At 41.2% G+C, this 22,212-nt stretch overlaps 1 protein-coding gene across 3 annotated transcripts in view; it reads right to left on the bottom strand.

The window, feature by feature from the left end:
- Window positions 1–22,212, bottom strand: part of LOC115224813 (SH2B adapter protein 1) — a 162,001-nt gene that overhangs the window by 13,118 nt on the left and 126,671 nt on the right. For 2 of the 3 annotated variants that reach the window (XM_036513704.1, XM_036513702.1), the window contains exons 3-7: window positions 19,894–19,992; window positions 17,834–17,955; window positions 15,786–15,838; window positions 4,748–4,948; window positions 1,151–1,353 (exon numbers count right to left, since the gene is read on the bottom strand). In XM_036513704.1, coding sequence (XP_036369597.1) covers window positions 1,151–1,353; window positions 4,748–4,948; window positions 15,786–15,838; window positions 17,834–17,955; window positions 19,894–19,992 — 678 coding nt within the window. The remainder of the gene's footprint in view (window positions 1–1,150; window positions 1,354–4,747; window positions 4,949–15,785; window positions 15,839–17,833; window positions 17,956–19,893; window positions 19,993–22,212) is intronic. The other variant, XM_036513703.1, reaches the window with a different exon arrangement.

Here is a 22,212-nt window from a genome sequence, read left to right as displayed (position 1 = left end):
GGTGAAGAATGCACCCCACAACATAGGTTGGTTGTTAGCAACTTCAGGATCAAGGCTAAATGGCTTCTCAGAAGAAGACCAGGAAGAGAAGGGTCTGGAAGTTTGGGGATCTTCTGAATGGACGGAGATTTAGAGACGTATTACTTGAAGCTTTTGATGAAAAGAGGAGGATATAGCATCACATATTGCAGAAGACAACTGGAGGTTGCTATGTGACAACCTGTTGAGGGCTACTGACCAGACCTGTGGACGGTGCATTGTCCCCTCTTGACCAAAGGTGACATGAACAAAACCTTATTTTTGTACAAAATTGTATAATGTCATCTATTTCTTTACTACCCACAAGAGGCTAAACATAGAGGGGACAAACAAGGACAGACAAAGGGATTAAGTCGATTACATCGACCCCAGTGCGAAACTGGTACTTAATTTATCAACCCCGAGAGGATGAAAGGCAAAGTCGACCTCGGCGGAATTTGAACTCAGAACGTAACGGCAGACGAAAAACTGCTAAGCATTTCGCATGGCATGCTAACGTTTCTGCCAGCTCGCCGCCTTTTGTATAATGTCTTATCATGGCTCTTAATATACTCTCAAATCCTATAAAACAAATCTGTGTTTTTTTTGTCTTACCTCTCTAAGATGTGTGTGTCTCACATCACCATTTGATGTCCATTTTCCAGACTAGCACATGTTGGCCAGTTCTGGAGCAACTGACAAGTCAGAAGATTGCACCAGGCTCTAGTGTCTGCTATATATATATAAAACGATAAACGTCACCCTTTTTAAGCCTAGCCAAGCTCATGGGCCCGGTTTCTATGGCGTATGTGTTCCCCCCAGCTGGACAGAACACTAGTCCATCGTAGCATTACTCAAGAAACAGGAAGAGAGAATGAGAGAAAGTTGTGGCCAAAGAGTACAACAGGGATCGCCACCACCCCCTGCCGGAGCCTCATGGAGATTTAGGTGTTCTCGCTCAATAAACACACACAACGCCCAGTCTGGGAATCGAAACTGCAATCCTCCCACCGTGAGTCCGCTGCCCTAACCACTGGGCCATTGTTGTGTGTGGACAGAATGTGTATGACTATGAGAGAGAAAGAGTGTGTGTGTGTGTGAGGGAGGAGGAGGAGTTGTAGTGTGGACCTACCTTAGCTCTTCCCTGGAAGTTAAATGTCAACACATACTCTCCCTTTCGTGTCTCACTCTGGCGCACCAGGAACACTCCGTGACCAATTGGACCTTGCTGCAATACTAACTGCGCTGCATCTCGGCGCAGCAACATGCCATGGAACCAGGGATAGTCCTGCAGCACCTGATCAATATGGCGTTCCCCCTCGGGGCCAGAACCATCTAGAAATAGAAAAACACATGGAAAAATATGAGAAATGAGAAAATAAAAACGGAACATTCATAGACAAGTCACAAAGTGTAGTTTGTGTGTCACAACAACAACAATTTCAGATTTTGGCACAAGGCCAGCAATTTCGGAGGAGGGGTGAGTTCATTACACTGACCCCAGTGTTAGACTGATAATTTACTGACCTCAAAAAGACAAACAATAAAGTCGACCTCAGCAGAACTTAAAGTTTGCTGGACATTGTTGTAGAGCTGAAAAAGAGGTAATTTCTACTCTCCTCATCTGGAAGCCATCTACTCGCAATGCCAGAGGGCGCACACTCTCCTACCCTGATGTAATCTCCAGGGATACAGGCATCCAGCAACAGGACCTCCGTAATGCCATGATGGAACGTGAAGTCTGGTGTAGCATGGTAAATTCCATTGTCTCAACCACGGTCGAACAATGATGATGATGATGAAAGATGGATGAAATGCCACTAAGCGTTTCACCTGGTGTGCTAACGATTCTGCCAGCTAGCAGCCTTAATTATAATAATAATAATAATAATAATCTTTTCTACTATAGGCACAAGGCCTGAAATTTGGCAGAGGGGGTCTAGTCGAATTGTACAATGGGATTGAACCCAAAACCCTGCAGTCAGGAAATGCACATCTTAAACTCCTTAACCACATACCATGTGGATGTTTATCCCTTTTCCCCTACTTGACAAACGGGGTTGATTTGTTTGTCCTGGTAACTTAGCAGTTCAACAATGAAGGCCAACATAAAGTGCACTAGATTTTCAAAGATAAGTCCTGGCGTCGATTCGTTTGACTAAAAACCTTTCAAGGTGGTGCCCTAACAAGCAAAAGATAAACATCTTCATCATCGTCATCATTTAACGTCTGCTTTCCATGCTGGCATGGGTTGGATGGTTTGACTGAGACTTTTGAGTTGGAAGGCTGCACTAGACTCCAGTCTGATTTGGTAAGGTTTCCTACAGCTGGATGCCCTTCCTAATGCCAACCACCCTGAGAGTGTAGTGGGTGCCATTTGTGTGACACCGGGGGGTGTTTACATGCTACCAGCACAGATGGCAATTTGTGTGACGCATTCAGCAAATAACTAATTACAGATTAACCTTTTCATTACCAACCTGCCTCAGGCTCTGGGTACAAATGTCCTGTTTTCATAAGGTTTGAATTAAAATCTTCCACCAAATCTTAGTCACAGTTTATGTTCCTAACACTAGCTTAATGATAACTAAGTTATTTTACTAAATTCTTTGTTATATTTAAAGTAATTGAAAGAAACACAGAGCATCTCTAAATACAGTAACAAAAGGGTTAAATTAGACGGGGATGATTTAACAACTCAATAAATCACAGTTTGATGGTAAACAATGGATACATAAACAAAAGAAACTGATGTGTATACAGTGATCCCTCGACTATCCTGGGTGTTATGTTCTAAAACCTCCCATGATAGGTGAAAATCCACAAAGTATTGGATTGTCCGGAAAGTTTGTGCCAATTTTTAAAGGAAAGAAAAAGGTCACCTTCTCCAGGCAGGTGGGATTTGAACTCATAACAGGGAGACACGGAAGATATACCCTAAAGCAGTGCTTTTCAACCTTTTTTGCTGGAGCGGAACCCCAAGGAAACGTTCCACTGGCTCGAGGAACCCCTGTGCAATAATTTGATAGTCTTATGCACACATATCTGCACAGGAGAATTAAAAATTACTGCCGATTTTAGCAGTTTTGTAACTTCTTGCGGAACCCCTGGACTGTACTGGTGGAACCCTGGTTGAAAACCACTGCCCTAAAGCATCTCTGCTAATGTGCCAACTGTTCTGCCGCTCTCCTCCTGCCTGTAGAGCAATGTGGTGTCCAATCTGGAAATCACCCAAACCACTAGGCCACGCATCTTCACACATTTTTATACACACAACACACATACACAAAGCATTTTACATGAGTGATGACACGAGAAACAGGTCTGTGCAGTAAATAGGGGCCAAACATCACACACAGAGAAGAAAAGCCTTATCTCCTTCAGAGATGAAGGAGATCAGAAATCCAAAAGAGGGACTTGAGACAAGTTTAAGATAATTGAAGCTAACGAGCAAATAGTCTTGTTTCTCACATTTAGAGTTTGGGTTAAAAAAGAAAAAAAAAAAAAAAACTCTGCTTTCATTAATTCAGTAACTCATTTGATTAGTCTATAGAATTAATTAAAGTGTAGTGTTTCTTTGCTAATACATTAAATCTGTTATCTGGGAAGAGACATTCTTATTTCTTTATTGCCCACAGGGGGCTAAACACAGAGGAGACAAACAAGGACAGACAAAAGTATTATGTCGATTACATTGACCTCAGTGCGTAACTGGTACTTAGTATATCGACCCCGAAAGGATGAAAGGCAAAGTCGACCTCAGCGGAATTTGAACTCAGAACGTAACAGCAGACAAAATACTGCTAAGCATTTCGCCTGGCGTACTCACGTTTCTGCCAGCTCGCTGCCTTCTTAGTCCCTTAATATCTAACACACTCACTGGTTTGACTTCTACTCGTTTATTTTCGTTGCTTATTGCAACATTGTCAATGGATGTTGACTCTCTGAGAGCCAACATCCGTTGACAAGGTTGCAAAGAGCAACGAAAATTTTGAAAGGAAAAAAAATAATAATAATCATCATCATCATTTAGCATCCGCTTTCCATGCTAGCACGGGTTGGACGGTTCAACTGGGGTCTGGGAAGCCAGATGGCTGCACCAGGCTCCAGTCTGATCTGGCAGTGTTTCTACGGCTGGAAGCTCCTTCCTAACGCCAACCACTCCATGAGTGTAGTGGGTGCATTTTACATGCTGCCAGCACAGGTGCCAGACGGGGCTGGCAAACGGCCACGATCGGATGGTGCTTTTTATGTACCACTGGCACGGAGACCAGACAAAGCTGGCAACGGCCATGGTCAGATGGTGCTTTTTACGTGCCACCGGCACGGAGGCGCTGGCTACGGCCACATTCGGATGGTTCGCTTATGTGCCCCTGGCACTGGTATCACAGCTACAAATTCCATTGATGTTGATCGATTACAATTTTGATTTTTGATAAATGAGTGGAAATCGAACTGGTGAGTGTGTTTGATATTCAATGTGACCCTCCCCAGACACAATACACACACACAGAAATAAATCATATAACAAAAGAAAGCTTGCAGTACCTGGGGTTTCCCAGCAGGTTGCAGGTGTGAAGTTACCTATGCATAGATCCCTATTTGGCAGGTGGGCAACTTCTAATTATGCACAGGTACCACACAAACGTCTCTAAATTGGAAAAATCTCACAGAAAGTTTTTGGTTTCAAACAGAAAAATGAAGACAGAAGCTGGAGAAAGATACTAACCAAGAGAAGCTTCAAATCTGGCAGATGCTCCCACATGGTCGGGGTAGGAAGGTGAAAAATGTGTCGATGGTGAACCGATGTGAGCCATGGCACTAACAGGACGCTGACCTGTGTTGCCGTGGCGAGAGGGACGCAGGTCAACTGCTGCTTGACCGTGTCCACTGACAATGGTTCCGTGAACTGAATTTCGCTGTCGGAGGTCTGCAAATCATTGAGCACCAATGAAAGTCATTGCAATAAATAACGGATGGACTTGTTTAAGAGTTCATTCCATTAAAACGGGTCAGTAGTAACCACAGCAACAGCATTCGGTGCAAGGAGAACTAGGAAGGGTTTAGTTTGTTAGTAGTAATAAAGGTTGGTTGCATACAGGTTGGGGGTCAAGGGTCAATCGCTAAGAAACCATGGCCTCCCAAACAAAAGGAATTGGAAGGCATCAAACGAGAAAAAAATAGTCTAGAGCCCAAAAGGATTTTGTAGACTGGATTTGCGCTAAAGGGTTTCCTGAAGATTTTGTAGGATCACTATTTAGTTTGGAGGGTTGCAGATGAATGTTTGATGGGGGTTGTGGTAGAATTAGGGAGCTGCAAAGTCAAAAGCAATGGTTCTCAACCATTTTAATATCCAGACCAGATCCAAAACCCGGATTTTTTTTTCTTTTTGTTTAGGGGTCTCCCCCACACCAAAAAGTAAAATATAATTTAATTAAAGCAAAGTTTATGTTTATAGAAGGAAGACCACCAGGGGCTGAATGCAGTTCTGGGATCTGCAGTTGAGAGCCGCTGGTCTATTATAGCCTCACTGAAAGCCTTTTTCTTTATATTTGATAGGATTGAAAAATTTGATGGTGGTGGTCATGAATTGTGCGACTTGCATTAACACAGGCTGTTGTAGCATTGATAACAGAGATGAGAAGCAAAGGCAACCATTGAAGATTGTTTGGGGTGTTTGTGACGAGGGGAGGGGAAATGGAGTATGTGGGGAGGGAGGGACATGAACAGCAAATCATTTGAATGTTAGTAACCACATTGCATTAGACATGCCTTTAACAACCAAAAACAAACTAATTAGTTAATTACCCATAACAGTAAAATCATATTCAATTAAAAACATGTTCAAATCCACTCTCAAAAAAACAAACAAAACCAAACAAAATAATCAGCAACAGTTTTAAGCATCAAATAATCCTTTTTACTCGAAGCACCAGGACTGAAACTTGGGAGGAGGAGGAGACAGGTTGATTACATCAGCCCCAGTGGTTGACTGCTATTTGATTTTATCGGCCCCTGACACACTGAAAGGCAAAATCGACTTCGGTGGAATTTGAACTATGAATATATGTGTTCAGTCCTGGCAACCTACTGAGGAAGCAGCGCCAGATATGGACTGAAATTATTTTATTTCAGTCTGTATTTAATTCTGCAGAAACCTTGCAGGGTCTAGGATTAAGGTAAAAGTTTTTATTTTCCAATCACTTTCGGAATTACAATAATTGGTGGCTTGGAGTTTTAACTGCTCTTTCTAGTGAGTCAGATATCCTATTCTTTGGGTATCTCTTTTGTGTTTGAATGTACATGGTATTCTTCTATGAATATAAAAAGATGGACAAACTGCTTGGCAGCGTTTTGTCCAAATGTCCCGATGATTCTGTCCGCTTTCTGTCCTAGTTTTAACCGTTTAGCATTCAGACTATTCTGTCAAATACTGATTAATTCACATTGTTTAGAATTAATTACGCATTGTCTCAAAGCTTTGAGATTTCGGTGATGTGATTGCTTAACCCTTTCGTTACTGTATTTCTTTTGAGATGCTCTGTGTTTCTTTCAATTACTTTAAACATAACAAAGAATTTAGTAAAATAACTTAGTTATCATTCAGCTTGTATTAGGAACATAAATTGTGACTAAGATTTGGTGGAAGATTTTAATTCAAAACTTAAGAAAACAAGACATTTTTACTATAGAGCCAGAGCTGGTTTCAGCCGGGTTGGTAACGAAAGGGTTAATTTAAGAATGACATTCTAAGACAGGCATCAGAGGCCAAATCTGGATGGTTTGGACACAGAACAAGTAGGACATTTGGGCTGGACATGGTTGGGTTAAATGTTAAAGGGTTAAGAATCAAATATATAAAAAAGGGGATTTTATCAGGAAAGAAAACTTAAAAAGTAAATACTAGAAGGCTTGTTGCAGAGAGGCCCACCTATACCCACCATCCCACTGTCCCCAAAAACCCGAAGGGTGAAGAAAGTAAATTGAATCTACCCAGGATTACCTTAGTAGATGCAATTTTACCCAGAGGTGTATTTATATCTTTTAACTTAGTCGTTTCACTTATTGGACTGCGGCCATGCTGGGGCACAGCCTTGAAAAGTTTAGTCAAACAAATTGACCCCTGTACTTAGTCGTTTAGCAAACAGAAGACCAATAGAACAAGTTACAGGAATGTAAACAAACCAACACCGATTGACAGGCAATGGTGGGGCACAAACACATACATAAATTCACATAACGGGTTTCTTTCAGTTCCGCCAACCAAATCCACTCACAAGGCTTTGGTTGGCCCAGGGATATAAGAGAAGGCACTTGCCCAAAGTACCATGCTGTGGATTGAACCTGGGACTGCATGGTTAGGGACCAACTCATCACACATGCCTGCACACAAACACATATTCTTTTAGTTGTTTGTCATTTGACTGCGGCCATGCTGGAGCACTGCCTTTTAGTCGAACAAACCGACCCCAGGACGTTCTTTGTAAGCCTAGCACTTATTCTATTGGTCTCTTTTTGCCGAACCGCTAAGTTACAGGGACATAAATATACCGACATCAATTGTCAAGTGATGGGCGGGGGGTGACAAACACATCATATATAAAATGGGCTTCTCTCGGTTTCTGTCTACCAAATCCACTCAAGGCTTTGGTTGGCCCGAGGCTATAGTAGAAGGCACTTGCCCAAGGTGCCACGCAGTGGGACTGAGCCGGGAAACGTGGTTGGGAAGCAAGCTTCTTACCACACAGCCACTCCTACCCCCGTGTGTGTGTGTGTTATGAATCCAGAAAATATCAATATTCAAGACTTGAGTAAAAAAAGCAGATAGAAAACTTTTTTAAAATTGCATTACTTCTGACTTAAACCTCGTACGTATTCTTAAGAGTAAAATGCGCGATGAAAGGTGGAGTTGATTCCAATAGGAATTGAACTCTGACTCTGGAAGGGACCAGTTTAAATACCAGTAGACAAATTCACAGAAATATTTAAACTGCTGGAGTCTCCATATCGATCGGAGTTGGCCGCAGGTCTTAACCTGTGGAGACCCAACAACAGATTAGGAGCGAGGTGTAACAGTTGTCTCCCCTGTCTGTTTATTTCTTTTGAAAGTTGAATACTGCCTGACAAGATTCGTCGCATGGCTTGCGTGTGAATATATGTACAAAGGTACCTTTTACGGGTTTTAATCAGAGGATTGTGGCCGTGCTTGGGAAATAACTTTGGAGTATGGATCCAGGCTGTTATATTAAAATATTATATGGGATATTAAGATGACAAAGAGCTTGGACACATGCTCCAAAGTACAAACTTCAGAAATCCATCGGTCTGACCATCATCTATTGCTCAGCTGATAAGCTATCCACGATGGCTTTTAAAGGGAAAATGTTTCAATTTGATTGTCACCAGTGCAGCAATGAAAGTATATGTTTGGTATAAGTTGAGAGATGGAAGAACAAGAAGTTTGTGAGAAGTTCCAAGCACAAGATATTACATGACCGCAATCAACTGATGAATACCCATAAAAATATCTGTAGCCTCGTGCCGACCAAAGCCTTGTGAGTGGATTTGGTAGACGGAAACTGAAAGAAGCCCGTCGTATATATGCGTGTGTGTGTGTCTGTGTTTGTCTCCCTAGCATTGCTTGACAACCGATGCTGGTGTGTTATTGTCCCCGTTACTTAGCGGTTCGGCAAAACAGACCGATAGAATAAGTACTGGGCTTACAAAAGAATAAGTCCCGGGGTCGAGTTTCTCGATTAACGGCGGTGCTCCAGCATGGCCGCAGTCAAATGACTGAAACGAGTAAAAGAGAGAGTATATGTGTGTAGACATCCATTATATATATATATATATATATATATATATATACACATCGTATTGCCAAGAGTTGGACTAAAAGCTCAATTATGTAATCCCCAACAACATTAAAAGATTTCTACGTTGAAATCTCGACCCCGCACACCACCACCTCCTACTTTAAACAACAATGGGTTCCGGTGGGAAAACAATACAGAAGTAAACATTCCCAGTCGAATTAGATTTACTTTTTATTTCGAAAATTGTTCTTCGTCTAATTTTCAGAGTCTCTAGAACTATTGGAGTTACTTCCCTTGCACTCGTTACTGCAGAGAGAGAGAGGTGGGGAGGGAGGATCGGGCGGGGACTGTCGACCGATTTGAAATAATCTTTTATACTTTGTTTCGGTCTCTGACATTGAAATACAGCCATGCTGGAGCACTGCCTTAAGAGGGGCTTCCACGAAGAAATCTATCCCAGTATTTATTCTATCGATCTCTTTTAATGAGCCAATGGATTGCGATCAGTAAATTTGGTGAACGGAAACGCGCCATATGTATATACTCTTTTCAGTCATTTGACTGCGGCCATGCTGGAGCACTGCCTTTAATTGAGTACTATGTACAGCCCTGTCCGGGAATTGAAACCACTACCTCATGATTGAGAGCCTGACGCTCTAACCACTGAGCCATGTGCCATCACACATCTGTTAGAAAAAAGTCAAATCTCCCTCAAAGCATTCCTTGACATTTCGAAAGACAGGTTGATAAGGAATATTTTCAACAAGGAACAGAAGTGAGGGTCACGGTCGGAATATCTTCGATCATGAGTGTGTAATTGTTTGTATCCCATTTCTGTTGTAAGAAGTGGGGGAGGGGAGTAAACTTGTGCTGGATTGAGAGAATAATTATCAAGTTAGTGGGTGGGGGTCTGATTTGGCCTGGGACCCCCCTGTGAACAGAAACTGTAACAAGTTTAGGAGGAACACAGGGGTCGGTTTCGCAAAAAGGTGTGGGGGAGGAGCAGAAAGGAAACTACTGTCAATGGAAGATGTTGTGCACATCTCATCTGACCATCTTGTACAAAGGTTCCTTGGTGGTGGCCACGATTCGTTGGTCTCCTTCCCCCCGCCCATAAATTCAACTCGCCGAGTTCTATGTAGGGGAGACAACTCGTATCCTATCCCTCCTCCCCCAACGCCATCTTCAGACAAAGGAATTAATTATTCACCCAGTCTTTAACCCATTAGTGCCCAAATTTTTTTATTTAAAAAAAAAAATTTTAATTGCGATATTACTCCAGTCTTGTTGCCTAACTTAAAGATATCTCAGAAAAATACAGGTGCTGCAGAAATATGATGGATTATCCTTCTGGTCCTTAAAAAAAAAAAAAAGGACCATGGTTGCTAATGGGTTAATATACTCTTTTACTTTGTTTCAGTCATTTTGACTGCGGCCATGCTGGAGCACCACCTTTAGTCGAGCAAATCGACCCTGGGACTTATTCTTTGTAAGCCCAGTACTTATTCTATCGGTCTCTTTTACCGAACCGCTAAGTGACGGGGACATAAACACACCAGCATTGGTTGTCAAGCAATGCTAGGGGGACAAACACAGACACACAAACATACACACACACATATATTTATATATATACATATATACGACGGGCTTCTTTCAGTTTCCGTCTACCAAATCCACTCACAAGGCTTTGGTCGGCCCGAGGTTATAGCAGAAGACACTTGCCCCAGATGCCACACAGTGGGACTGAACCCGGAGTCATGTGGTTGGTTAGCAAGCTACTTACCACACAGCCACTCCTGCGCCTATATATGTATACAAATATAATGGCCATGTGATTAATAAAACAAATAATGAGAGAGAAATGACTGCTCTAGCGATGGATACTAGTTAAATGATTCATCTAAAAGAAAAACAAGAATGGAGAGCGGAGTTAAGAGTTGGACTACACTCAAAGTGCGTTTGTCACTTCATGGCAGAAACGTTGGCACTTTGAAGTAACCCTGAACCATCATCTGATCAGTACAAGTTGTAGTATAGGTGGTGCTGTTGGTGACAACACAGGTGATAGTAGTGGTAGTGATGGTAACAGTACAAATCTTGGGGGTGGTAGCAGAAATAGTAGTAATGGCACTTTTGTCCTAGCTTGTTGCCATGGAGACCTTGGGGGGTGGGGGACAGACAGACAGACATTTGTGGTGGAGGCAACTGTATTGGTGGTAGTAGTAGTTGGGGTTGTAGTACTGAAATGGTTACAACAAAATGCAAAAATATCCAAACTCAAGCAAAATAAAGGTTAAAATATTAAATTGAGGGGGGGGGGGTGATCGCGTTCAGGAAATATGGAGGAATACAAATGCATTAAAGAATATAATAAGTACACACACACACGTATGTTCACATATACATGCATACTCAAACATACACACGCATGTGTGTGTGTGTATATATATATATATATATATATATATATATATATACACACAAGCTCTATCTGTGACGATTTCATCTCGATCGAAGGAGAGGGGCTTTCTCCATCGGTGTTGCGGATCCGTGGAATAAGCTGCCGGACGAGATAGTGAAGATGCCGACGACCGCTCGGTTCAAAGTCTCCCTTGACCACAAATGGCCTGAACTCTTTGCATGAACACCACCCTGTACATAACTCCATGTCCCCCTACATGGCCTTGCTTTTTGATTTCTGAGCCAAAAACTTAACTAACTAACTCACACACACACATGGATGTACACATGTGTATTAATTTATTTATTTTTATACAAGAATATTATCGACAGGGACTTTGAAGTTTTGGCCAGTTAAGCAATCGTTGGACTGCCAAAACTGCGAAGTCACTGTCAACGATATGCTTGTTTAAGAATAAGAATGATAAATTTGTACTCAATAAAAGTATAGAGAGACCCTTTAGATTAATGTAAAATTGTTTTTTTTTTATTATTATAATAACATAAACACACACACACACACAATAGTTCAATCACCCAAGATTAAAAATCTCAGAGTAAGGATCTCAAAAGCCCTCAATATGCAATAGCATAATTATTTTTAGGGATGTCTACTCTCTCATCGTCCTTTTCAAAGCATACACAACCATCCCTTACATACAGAAACAAAATACATATTCATTCGTTCCTTTCTACGTCCATTTTCCAGTGCCAGCATGGGTTAGATGAATATATTAAATGAGGCTTTGTTTTACAGCCGGATTGGATGCTCTTCCTGTCAATAACCCTTGTCTGCTTTTCGAATAAGGGGTCTCTATAATGTTGAAAGAAGAAGTGCCAAGTGCACCACTGCCCTAAGAGAAGACAAATTAAAATAAACACACATGCACTCCCACATGCATGTATACACATACATATGGGCTTCACTTCAGTTTCCTCCTACCAACTCCACTCACAAGGATTTGGTCAACTCAGGGCTGTAGGAGAAAAGATTTGCCTAACATGCTACACAGAGGGACTGAACCTGAAATCTCTTGGTTGGGAAGTGAACGGAACCACACAGCAATGCCTATATGCGCACGCACACATACACACATAAAGCATGGCCGTGTACTAAACAATTTTGCTTCCCAACCACATGGTTTCAGGTTCAATCCCACTGCATGGCACCTCGAATAAGCATCTAGTATAGGCCCAGTCAACCAAAGCCTCGTCAATGGATTTGATATATGGAAAGTGACCGATAGGTGCAGGAGTGGCTGTGTGGTAAGTAGCTTGCAAACCAACCACATGGTTCCGGGTTCAGTCCCACTGCGTGGCACCTTGGGCAAGTGTCTTCTGTTATAGCCCCGGGCCGACCAATGCCTTGTGAGTGAATTTGGTAGATGGAAACTGAAAGAAACCTGTCGTATATATGTGTATATATATATATATATGTATATATATATATATATAAGTGTGTGTGTATATGTTTGTGTCTGTGTTTGTCCCCCTAGCATTGCTTGACAACCGATGCTGGTGTGTTTACGTCCCCGTCACTTAGCGGTTCAGCAAAAGAGACTGATAGAATAAGTACTGGGCTTACAAAGAATAAGTCGCGGGGTCGATTTGCTCGACTGAAGGCAGTGCTCCAGCATGGCCGCAGTCAAATGACTGAAATGAGTAAAAGAGAGATAGAGGCTCATCGTGTGTGTGTGTCCTTGTCTTGGCATTATGGGACTTTTGTAAATGAATGTTATTCATTTCTAACAGTCTGTAATAACATACCTGGGCAAGGTGGGAGATATTATTTTAATTGGGAAAAGGGAAAGGACAGACGAGAGGAGGGGCATCTAGGTGTAGAAAGCCTGCCTCAATAAACTGCATCCAACCCATGCACAAATGATGAGGATGCACGTTTAAATAAACACACAAACTAAACAGAAAACAACAACAACAAACATTAGTACACACACTAAGAACCAAAACAAAAGCCATTAGATACAAACAAAATGGTTTTATACAACAAATTTCAAACCAACCCCATTTATTCCCATAAATACACCCAACATCCCTCTCCTTGTTTAGTTTCTGTTCTGAATACCAAATCACTCCTAAAATACAATATTTATTCTATTACTAAATTGCTTCCTGTTTTTTAAGAGATGAGGAATTATTTACATTTGACGGATATTTGTCCTCATCATGTTTGTTGTTAACACAACGTTTCGGCTGATATACCCTCCAGCCGTCATCAGGTGTCTTGGGGAAATTTCAAACCTGGGTTCTCATTCCTAAGGTATTTTTCAATGTTATTACCATGCTGCCAGACGAGATGGTGAAGATGCCGACGACCGCTTTGTTCAAAGTCTCCCTTGACCTCAAGTGGCCTGAACTCTTTACATGAACACCACCCTGTACTTAACTCCATGTCCCCCTACATGGCCTTGCTATTTGCTTTTGAGCCAAAAATTAACTAACTAACTAACTAAATTAATCAGGTTACTGCCTGGAATCCAACTCGAAATCTTTGTAAAAACTCACATATGGCGTAGTGGCTAAGAGTGTGGGCTACTAACCCTGAAATTCCAAGTTCGATTCTAAGCAGTGACCTGGATAATAATTATAACATTGAAAAATACCTTAGGAATGAGAACCCAAGTTCGAAATTTCCCCAAGACACTTGATGACGGCTGGAGAGTATATCAGCTGAAACATTGTGTTAACAACAAACAAATATCTGTCAAATGTAAATAATGTAAATTGTTTCCATGGGTCAAACTCAGAAAGGATGACTCAATTTACATCTCTAAATGAACTACTGCTCAAACACTATCTCTAACCCTTTAGCATTTAAGCAGGCCAAAATCAGGCACAGATATTCTACTTGTTTTATGTTCAAACTGGCCAGATCTGGATTCTCAAACAGCCCCTAAAATTAATCAATGTTTGACAGAGTAATCTGAATGTCAAAGGGTTCCGGATGCTTAATAAGAATCCAGGTTTCAACTTTGGTTTATTTTGCCATTTGACAACATGTCACATCACTAAATCTTGCTAATGCCATGTAGGAAAGACATGGATATCAGAAGTTCTAATATATCTGCCTTGGAAATTTTAAGCTTCATGGTTATGTCAGAAACATGTCTTTAACCCAGTCATATCCAGCCTTAATGTTCTACATGTTTTATGTACAAACAGGACAGATCTGGACTTTCACACCTACCCTACAATGTCACTCTAAAAATAAGCAATCGTATCATCAAATTCTCAGAGCCATGAGATAATGCCGGATCAATTCAAAATGTGAATAAGCTTTACGTTTGATAGAATAATCTGAACCCTAAAAGAGTAAAAAAGGATGACATTTTCTTTTTTTGGCATCTCAGTTCAGTAATACTCAGATACAAAGCTTTCAAGTCACTTTACATGTTTTGAGTATTTTTACAAAGTTCACAAGAAATTTATAGAAGAAAGCAACAAGATGTTGTAACATTGAAGGCTCTCCCTAAATTGGGGTTCAGTGATTCTCAATCCCTTGGATTCCTATATTACACTCAGATGGACCCTCATAGTTATTCTGTGTTTAAAAAATTGCCATTACGTTTTTATAATTAAATAATAGGAATTCTATAAAAATAATTTTTTTAAATATTTTGTGTACTGTAGAAATATAACCAATTTCTTGCAGACAAATTTTAACAACAAAATCTTATTTGAACCCCTAAGGGCCATATGGAGGACCTTAACTGAAAACCACAACAAAGGTGAAATTTACTGAGCCTTAACCCTTTAGCATTCATATTAATTTGGCAAAAATAATCCTTATTTATTCACATTTAAAAAAAAATTATCTGATATTATTTTGTAGCTTCAAGACAGGAAAGATGTAATTGCTTATTTTTAGAGTGACATTGCAGGGTAGGTGTGAGATGCTGGTTCTGGCCAGTTTGAGCATAAAATGTGTAGAATATTTGGGCCGGATACAGCCGGTTTAAACACTAAAGGTTTAAGAGCGTCGGCTGCGGGGTCATTCCGAAAAGCTCTACCTGCAACGATTTCATCTCAATCGAAGGAGAGGAGCTTTCTCCGTCCGGGTTGCGGATCCGTGGAATAAGCTGCCAGACGAGATGGTGAAGATGCCGACGACCGCTTTGTTCAAAGCCTCCCTTGACCTCAAGTGGCCTGAACTCTTTACATGAACACCACATGTCCCCCTACATGGCCTTGCTTTTTGCTTTTGAGCCAAATTAACTAACTAACTAACTAAGTCCTTATTCTACTGCTCTTTCCACCATCATTACCCTCAATATCCTTACTATTATCATTACCCTCTTCACCATTATTATCCTTACTTTCTCCATCATTACTGTCCTTACTATTACCATCGTTATCCTTACCATTATAATGATTACTCTCCCCATCATTACTTAGTGTATTTACAGCTTCTCAATCATTCTCCTGACCCCATAGCAAGCAAATAAGTGAAAACAGCCAGAGTAACATTACCTCTTCGGTCACGCCCACTGCCACTAGAGGGAGCTGTAGGTAGCCTTGGCCTCCTATAACAAAAATACAAAAAAAAAAAAGATAAATAAGTAAACAAAGAATTAATCTTAAATCAAATAAGTCAAGTTTTCTTTGAAAATAGCTAAAAGAAGAAACCCATTGGGGACCAAGGAAACTGGTAAGGTTGACAGTAACCCTTTAGGTATAAACTCATCAGGGACCCCTTGGTTCTTATGATAAAAATCTTCCTTTTATTAAGTAGGCGTAGGAGTGGCTGTGTGGTAAGTAGCTTGCTTACCAACCACATGGTTCCAGGTTCAGTCCCACAGCGTGCCACCTTGGACAAGCGTCTTCTACTATAGCCTCGGGCTGACCAAAGCCTTGTGAGTGGATTTAGTAGACGGAAACTGAAAGAAGACCGTCGTGTATATATATATATGTGTGTGTGTCTGTCCCCCCACCCCCCAACATCGCTTGACAATTGATGCTGGTGTGTTTACATCCTCGTAACTTAGTGGTTCGGCAAAAGAGACCGATAGAATAAGTACTAGGCTTACAAAGAATAAGTCCTGGGGACGATTTGCTTGACTAAAGGCAGTGCTCCAGCATGGCCACAGTCAAATGACGGAAACAAGTAAAAGAGTAAAGAGTAGGATTTATCTTTTTTCAACTCTTTTCTGCAGAACTGCTAAGTTACAGGGAAACAAACAAACCAACACAGGTTGTCAAGAGGTTGTTGGGGAGAAACAACACAAAAACACACACTAACACAGCAGGCTTCCACACAGTTTCCCTCTAACAAATTCATTCACAAAGCATCAGTTGTCCTGGGGGTGTATTAGAAGACACTTACATATGGTGCTGTACAGTGGGACTGAACCCCCAAAGCCACGTGGTTGCAGAGCTTGCTTCTTAACCACACGGCCATACCGCATGTAAGTATGCATGCATGTAGGTATGTATGTATGTGTGTATGTAGAAGTGTGTGTATTTGTAGGTGCTAATGTGTATGTAGAAGTGAAGTGTTTGCTTATTTTGGAAAACAGTTAAACATTTCTACACACACATTAACACCTACAAATATACATACACATGCACACACACTTCTATATACATATATAAACATACAATCACACATACGTGTACATACACACATATCCACCTGCTCAAAATACATATATCTATACCCATACACATACATAGACACACATCTACATACATATTTTTATTTTATTTTATCTAGTTTCAGCTCACGAGCTGTGGCCATGCTGGGGCACCGCCATTTGGTGTTGCTACATGATTTTACTTCACGAATGCTTTTTAGCAATTGCCATTTGGTGCATGAGAGAGTTCGATGCAGCTGCCCTCATCTGCACCTCCTGCGGTGAAGTTGGTTCATCTAGGACATCATGGGACATGTATACCTACACACATATATAAACACACACAAATATATATATATATATATATATATATAATATATATATATAACATACAATCACACATACATGTATATACATACATATCCACCTGCTCAAAATACACATATATATACCCACACACAAACACATCTAGATATATATATATATATATTGTCCAACCCACGCTAGCATGGAGAACGGACGTTAAACGATGATGATGATGATGATATACCTACACACATATATAAACACACAAATATATATATAAACATACAATCACACATACGTGTATATACACGCATATCTACCTGTTCAATATACATACATCTATACCTACACACAAACACACAAACATGCACACAAAAACACTAATACATATCACAAAAATACAATTATACATACATGCATATATATATATATATATATAAAAACATACAATCACACGTGTATATACACACATATCCACCTGATCAACATACATACATCCATACCCAGACACACTACAAAAATACAATTATACATAGATACAACTATACATACATGCATATATATATACACACACGCACATATATATACACCTATTCAACAGAACTGAATGCAAGCGGGTGTATATGCGCGTATACATACATGACAAGCGTAGCATCCATCCCACTGGGATCCATCTGTATGCAGCTTCGGATTGCATTCAGCCAAGATACCATACTTTCCCAATCGGCCGCCTCCACTACATATTCCATTGTCCCTTCTCCCTGGAAAAAAAAAAACAAACAAAAATCAAAAATTAAACAGTAACATACTGGGGGTTGTGGTGGCTGTGTGGTTAACAAGTTGGATTTCCAACCACATGGTCCAAGGTTCAGTCCCACGTCTTGGTCCTTGGGCCAAATGTCTTTTACTATGACCATGGACCAGCAAAAAGCCTTGTCAGTGGATTTGACAAATGGAAACTGAAAGAAGCCCACCATGTGTGGGTACGTATCATAGCTGTGTGGTAAGAAACTTGCTTCCAAACAACCTAGGTCCGGGTTCAGTCCCACTGTTTAGCACCTTGGGCAAATTTCTTCTATGATAGCCTTGGGTCGACCAAAACCTTGTGAGTGGATTTAACAAATGGAAACTGAAAGAAGCCTACCATGTGTGAGTACACATCATGGCTGTGTGGTAAGAAGCTTGCTTTCAGACTACATGGGTCTGGGTTCAGTCCCACTGTGTGACACCTTGGGCAAATTTCTTCTATGATAACCTTGGGTTGACCAAAACCTTGTGAGTGGTTTTAACAAATGGAAACTGAAAGAAGCCCACCATTTACATAACAGTTTGTGTGTATGTTGGTGTTTATCCTGTGGGTTTGTTTATGTCCCGTAACTTAGCAGATCAGCAAACGGGATTATATACCATGCTTAAAAACAAAAAAAAAAACCCACTGGTGGTGATTTGGTCAACTAAAATTCAAGGTGGTGCCCCAGCGTGGCCGCAGTCTCGTGGCTGAAGCAAAGCATAAAGGACGTGTGTATGTGTGTGTGTGTTTGAGAGAGGGAGGGCAAACGTGGCAGGGTATGTCTGTGTCCCCTTTTCTTCATATTGTAAAAGAATGTCATTCATTGCCAATATTCCAAGCAAACATGTCTGGGCCATGGGGAACAGAATATTATGTTGCTTGGTGACAGGAGAGGCTTGGTGACAGGAAAGGCACCCGGCTGTAGTGACGTCAAAACAAGGAACCCCTATTACATAAGGGAGCTATTTTATTTGTGCATGTGTATGTGTTTGCGTGTGCATGTGCATGTATGTGTATGTATGTGTGTGTGTGTGTATATATATATATATATATATGGCGAGCTGGCAGAATCGTTAGCACGCCGGGCGAAATACGTAGCCGTAACGTTCTGGGTTCAAATTCCGCCGAGGTCGACTTTGTCCTTCATCCTTTCAGGGTCGATAAATTAAGTACCAGTTACGCACTGGGGGTCGATGTAATCGACTTAATCCGTTTGTCTGTCCTTGCATGTCCCCAATGTGTTTAGCCCCTTGTGGCTAGTAAAGAAATATATATATATATATATATATATATAGGTGTATGCCTCCGTCCAACCCATGTTAGCATGGAAAGCGGACACTAAACGTAGATGATGATGATGATGATGATATGTATATCTATGTATGTATGTGTTGCTTCTCTTTGAATGCCCCATCCACTGCTCACCCTCAATTATTTCATCTGCCCCCATTATATAACGGTGACAGCTGTGCATGTGGGGGGCGGAGCGCACTTATGGCAGAAGTTTTCATAAAATAATTTGGTGAGAAGGGAACACACATACAATGCTTGGTTTCAATACCAAATAAAACTCCCACGCCCGCAACCTCTCCCCGACACCCCCTCATACCAATTGCAGAAGTAGTGGGGGTGCATGGCTTAGTGGTTAAGGGTGTTGGACTCATGATCGTAAGATTGTGGTTTCGATTCCTGGACCAGGTGACGTGTTGTGTGCTTGAGCAAAACACTTCATTTCGCATGGCCCCAGTCCACTCAGCTGGCAAAAGTGAGCATCCCTGCGACAGACCGGCCTCCCGCCCAGGTGGGGAATTTATATGCCATGGAAACCAGGAAACAGGCCCTTAGGGGTCAACATGACTGGAGAAGGTGCCCCCCCCCTTTTTTTTTTTTGATTGCAGAAGTTCCTTACCTTGATAACAAAAGTATTTTCTCGGTCAGGCATTTCCAAAGCTGTCGTTTCACGGATTTCCGTAATCAGGCACAAAGGAACAGTCCTTGGTTTAAAAGACTGGAAAGAAAAGAAAAAAGGAAATTTGAAATTAAGGTTTCAACAATAGGCACATTAACTATAGGCACAATAAGAATGTATCGGCACAAAAATATAGTTAAGAAGTTTATTTTGCAGCTATTTGGTTTTGGGTTCAGTCCCACTGTATGGTACCTTAAACATACTGCAGCCTGGGTCAATCAATGCCTTGAGTGAATTTGGTCAATGGAAACTGTAGAGAAGCCCATAATACAGTGTGTGTGTGTGTATCGCTTCACTTCTTGGCAGCTAGTGTTGGTTTGTTAATGTCCCCCATAAACTTAGCAGTTCGACAAAAGCAACTGATAGAATAAACACCTGACTGTTAAAAAAACAAGTACTGGGGTGGGGTGGGGGTCGATTTGCTCGACTGATGAACTCTTCAAGGTGGGGCTCCAGTATGGCCACAGTCCAATGATCAAAACAAAGCCATATACAAAAAGAACAATGGAACAGGGACCCTAAAAATTAAATTTAGAGGGTAGTGACATGGGTGGTGGGTGGATGGATGGGCGGGCGGGCAGGGGGAAGGGGACGATGATTCAACAAAAATCAAAAAATTTAGTTTCCATAAAAAAAAAATTGTAACAAAAAAATTTTTTATTTTTGAGAAATTTCTATTTATTTATTTATTTATTATTCATTGTCTCTCAGCTCGTTAATTGAAATAATTAGATAATCAGAAGACTCGTTATGTAACTTCCATCCATGCTTCATTAACACTTGTAGTCATACTTCATTAATCTTTGCAATGTAATCAACTGTTCTCACTCAAACCACAATTAGTTCTCACTGACATTTAGCTCCGAGTTTAAAATATTAGATGGAGATTAAGAGACGAGGAAGACATCGGTGTTTCCCAAGAGCTGGTTAATTCCAAGGAATACCAAGGGTTCCATGAAAAACTTTGGGGTTCCCCAAAACAAGGTTCCTTTCCTTCTCGAGCCATGCCAGGTTCATAAGGGCCGGTTTCAGTGGCGTAGGAATTCCCCACCTGGACAGGACGCCAGTCCCTCGCAGGATTACTCATTTATAAGGCGGCAAGCTGGGAGAAACGTTAGCATGCCAGGCGAAATGCTTAACGGTATTTCGTCTGCCGTTACGTTCTGAGTTCAAATCCCGCCAAGGTCAACTTTGCCTTTCATCCTTTCGGGGTCGATAAATTAAGTACCAGTTTCGCACTGGGATCGATGTAATCGACTTAATCCCTTTGTCTGTCCTTGTTTGTCCCCTCTATGTTTAGCCCCTTGTGGGTAGTAAAGAAATAGGATTACTCATTTTTGCCAGCTGAGTGGACTGGAGCAAAGTGAAATGAAGTGTTTTGCTCAAGAACACAATGCATCGCCCGGTCCAGGAATTGAAACCACGACCTTACGATCATGAGTTCAACACCCTAACTACTAAGCCACGTGCCTCCACACAAAACAAGGTGCTTTTTAATAACGTTTAATAAAAACAAAAATGCCATATTTGATGGCATAAAAGACCGACGGGTATATCAAACACACCTCAATTTCAGCAGCGCATGCGTGGAAAGGCACTTAGACTGGCTGGCACCATGTGGAGGGCACCCAAGCCACTGTAAAACAGTTGAAGTTAAGAAGGGCATTGAGCTGTGGAAACGGTGCTGAAACAGACAATGGAACCTGGTACAGTTCCTGTCAAACTGTCCAACCAATACCAGCATGGAAAACATACGTTAAACAATGATGTTAATGATATACCCAGCTTAAGGCAGCGAGCTGGCAGAATCGTTAGAACACTGGGTGGAATGCTTAGCAGCATTTCGGCTGCCGTTACATTCCAAGTTCAAATTCCACCGAGGTCGACTTTGCCTTTCATCCTTTCAGGGTCGATTAAATAAGTACCAGTTAGGCACTGGGGTCGTTGTAATCAACTTAATTGCTTTGTCTGTCCCCTCTATGTTTAGCCTCCTGTGGGCTGTAAAGAAATAGATAAACCTAGTTTGATGGCATGAAGTATGTACAGGGATAATAGAGGGACCCTAATTTTAGCAATGCATATTCAGAGAGAAAAAAAAATGTTAAATCATGTTAAATTTTGCACAGGCTGTTTGGTAAGAAACTTGCTTCCCAACCACATAGCTCCATGTTCAATCTCATTGCATGGCACCTTGGCCAAGTGTCTTCTGCTATAGCCTCGGGCCGACCAAAGCCATGTGAGTGGATTTGGTAGGTGGAA

Source organism: Octopus sinensis, linkage group LG26 (genome assembly GCF_006345805.1).
Source record: "Octopus sinensis linkage group LG26, ASM634580v1, whole genome shotgun sequence".
Lineage (NCBI taxonomy): Eukaryota > Metazoa > Mollusca > Cephalopoda > Octopoda > Octopodidae > Octopus > Octopus sinensis.
This window is presented reverse-complemented; position numbering and strand designations above follow the sequence as displayed.